The sequence below is a fragment of the Habropoda laboriosa genome, unplaced genomic scaffold (assembly GCF_001263275.1).
Source record: "Habropoda laboriosa isolate 0110345459 unplaced genomic scaffold, ASM126327v1 scaffold542, whole genome shotgun sequence".
Lineage (NCBI taxonomy): Eukaryota > Metazoa > Arthropoda > Insecta > Hymenoptera > Apidae > Habropoda > Habropoda laboriosa.
In genome coordinates, this window is record NW_017100632.1 from 55,360 (window position 1) to 59,198 (window position 3,839).

Sequence of the window (3,839 nt, forward strand, 5' to 3'; positions counted from 1 at the left end):
AGTCTTGATTTCGTCATGAAAACAAACTGTTTTCGAAATTTCTTTTACCAATATCTATTGTACACTCCACACCCTGCAACTCTTGTTCCAACCTTTTTCTTGTCAGATGGCTGCAAGTGGTGAAAAATCGTGCGTCGCGTTACAGGTAACACCCTGTACAACTCAATTAAAAAACAAAAAAAAAATGAAACTAATTTACAGTCTAGCTCCAAGATACAGAAATAAGAAAAATCTGTAAAACAAATATCAAAAAGAAAAAATCCAACACCGTCACTGTAACTACAGATAATAACTGAAAAAAGGCTGCTCACACAGGAAGAAAAGAGGAAAAATCCTCTAACACAGACCTAATATCGAAATACGAAGGTGAATGTACGACATTGGTGCGTTGCACTACATCGACGAAGGGGGTGAACGAACTGTCCCAGATGTTCCGCGCGAATACCAGAACAGTAGCACGAATCATGATCATCCGGGCAATTGCTGTCGGGCGGGTACACGGAAACAACCGGCATAGCTGAGAGGAACAGGATTCTCACCTCAAAACCGCACCACCGATGCTCGTGATGCTCGGCGTGTACGGTGCCGCTGTGCTCCTCGACGTCTCTTGGCTGCTACTCGACCTGGTCACTTGGCGTACCTCGCTCGAGGTGGTGAACGACACCCTCTGAAGAACGGCTTGTTGGTCGGGGATGTACGAAACAGCGGTGACCGCGCTGTCCGGGCTGGCAGGTGGCGAGGACGCCCACGACGGAGGTGAACTTGGCGCTTGATCGCCGGACAACGTGGCGGAAGAGCCCACGGCGCTGTCGCTTCCGTGCCTTCCACCTAGGGATTAAAGGGATTATGCAGATGCAATCTTCGGTTTTTTAAGGTTACTTTTGCTAGCTTGGAAATGATAACAGAGAGGGAGATTGAAAGATAAGAGATTACTTTTGAGAGCATATATACATTTTTTTTTTTTTTTTTTTGAGATACTCGGAAGGTAACATGGTTAACTCCACTTTTTGAAATTTTTGCGATTTTAGTGTCGAGGTATATGTTTGGTGCTCGAGTCTTTGTAAGGCAGGAAAATTTAATGAAGTTAATTTGATGGATTTTTGAACTGTATTTTTGGAAGCTTGGAAATGACAACAGAAAGGGAGATTGAATGATTAGAGATTGGGAATTAAGTTACGTTTTGAGAGCGTGTATATTCTTTTCTGAGACACTTAGAAGGCAATATGGTTAATCTCACTTTAGAAAACTTTTCCAATTTTAGTTTAATTCTGTGGTTGTATAACACGTGATAATAAGTTCAATAGCGATATATTTGATAAGAATAATTTGATAATAACTATAAACACACGTAAAAAGGAATAATGATAAGCTGATCAACGGTTTCTTATTATATCTCGCAAATATTCTCACGCACTCTCTGATATCAATAACAACGCGGTTCTACTGTTTTACGCTCGTTTTCCAAACATCCGCTCGTTTTCCAAATCTCGAGACGATTCGACAAACACACTACATTCACGCCATCACTCGCAACATATTATTAAACCAATTCCACAAATTCTTCATAAATAAGAAAAATTTAATAAATTTTATTTGATGGAGTTAATCACTTTGACTTCTGAGTGACTCCTTTGTAAGTATTAGGACACTTATTGACTTTGAAGAAAAGTTGAATACTCGTTAGAAAATTATTGAGATCCTAAACGATATTTGTTCCGTCGCGCAGGTACGGAACGCATGGGGTCTTCGTTGACCGGGTTTATGGCACGCTCGCACAAGAAGGTTATTTTTGAGAACAAAGACGCTTCGTAGCTCCGCGAAAAAATAAGTAATTTCTTAGAGAACAATGCCTTTAGAATTTCGACTTATCCGCGTCCTCAATAACCGAAGACGTGTCATAAACCAGGTATTCCTGAAGGGTCAATCCACACGCGCGTATAACGGCACTCTCGGCGAGGGTTGACCTGGCGGGAATTTCCGACGCGTCACCGAAGGACAGCGAAGATTCCACGCACCCGCAGGTAGGGCCCCACTCCTTCCAAGGAAAAGCGCGCTAAGGGCGCAATGGAAGGGTGGGTGACACTCAGGGGGCACGTTGATTGGTAATTTGTGCGTACGTGAAAAACCAATCAGCGTGCCTTCTTGCACTTGGCGGGGGAGTCACGGCGACTCCGGTAAATCTTCGGGACTCGAGAGACAATTCGCAAACAGTCACTCGTGCGAACAAGACAATCTCTCCAGCCGTTTCAAGTCCAAATCGAGTCTTAGACACAAAGTCGTCAATCGTTCGTGACGCACTCTACGTTTTGCTAACGTTCGAGCAAGGTAGATTTAAACTAGTTACCCAAGATTAGTTTGGCGGGTAATAAGTCGTAACGCGAACAGTCTGAAACGATCAAAGGACGAACGCGACGCGACAATATTAGTTAGTCTAAAACCTCGTAATGAAAAGAGGAAACAACGTTTTTTGTTAATATGTGCTGCTAAATCTGAGGAAGAAATGTTATTTAAACCTTTTATACAAACATAACGTGTGTCCTGACGCTTATAAACGGCAGTATTTGTCTGTTTAACCCAAATAACGCAGGATCATATTTCCCTGCAAGAAGTGAAGCTTTCCAAACCCATTCCCGAGAAATGAAGCTTTCCAACCGCTTTCGTAAGAGGTGAAAACAGAGAAAAGGAAGCTTTTGTGAGAAATGAAAACTGCAGAAAGGAAGCTTTCGGAACGCTCGGAGTACGACTGAACAAACAATATCTCAGAATCTGAATACTACTTCAAAACGACCTCGTTTCATTCATATTTCCAAAGATCCAAGAAACTTTACGTTTCCTCGATCGAAGGTAGCATTTAGAACGCCTCAACTTTAAATTCCCAACATAAATACTCCTTGAAAATAATTTCACCTCGTTTCACATTTATTAAAAATTCAACGAACTTTATTCTTCCCTCAATATATATGAAAAAATATTTGAAAATGCAAATGTTACACTCTAAATACTGTAACAAGAATTCAGAGGGGGCATACCTTCGCTGCAACCGGAAATCGATCGCTGCCTCTGCCTCCTCGGCGGCGCGCTCGGTTGTTTAGGCGCTTCCTCGATGTAAGGAATGTCCGGATCGTCGAGGTTCAACGTGAACGCTCCGGACATCGGTATGGTGAGACTGGCGGTGATTACCATGGGCGAGGATCTTCTTCGAGGATCAGCCGGATCCTCGCTAGATCCACTGTCCACGCTGTTACTCCTGCCCTCCTCTTTTCGTCGACTTCCAGGCCTCTTTGGCCGCCTCGGCCTTGGACCTATATCTCCACCCACGCCGGCAGTCTGGTGGAGACACTGCTCCCTGGTCCATACCTGGAACATCCGAAATTCGTGCGATTGTCAGTTTAGAGGATACTGTTTTTATAGAGTTTTATCGTTGGAAATTTTGGAGAATGGGTTTCTGGAAATGGGATGCTCGGGTTTCTTATTTATTTATTTGTTTTGAGGTGGGTGAGGAACGTCGTTACACTGTTTTCACCTCAATTTATTAAAGTGTATGGTCGTATAGGCGTACAATTTGTCCAGAAAATACAATCGTTTACTTTGTTAATTGTCCCGGCGGCAGCGGCGAGTACGTCGCGATGGTCGATAAAGGAACAAACTGTCCAGAGGTGTAGGCGTACTGGGTTTTTATATTGTCAGGACAGGGAGACAGGAGTAGCGATAGATAAAGATAGAAGTGGAGAAAGTGGTGGAAACGGAAACGTGCGTTTCTTAGGCCACTCGAGGACGAAGGCAAGTCTTAACCCGGGGAGAGACAAAAGAACGGAAACCAAAATCTGAAGGAGTTGGAA

At 43.3% G+C, this 3,839-nt stretch overlaps 1 protein-coding gene across 1 annotated transcript in view; it reads right to left on the reverse strand.

The window, feature by feature from the left end:
• Nucleotides 1-3,839, reverse strand: part of LOC108576796 — a 61,078-nt gene that overhangs the window by 1,981 nt on the left and 55,258 nt on the right. The window contains exons 10-11 of the mRNA XM_017939856.1: nt 3,030-3,357; nt 540-828 (exon numbers count right to left, since the gene is read on the reverse strand). Of these exons, the coding sequence (XP_017795345.1) occupies nt 540-828; nt 3,030-3,357 (617 nt within the window). The remainder of the gene's footprint in view (nt 1-539; nt 829-3,029; nt 3,358-3,839) is intronic.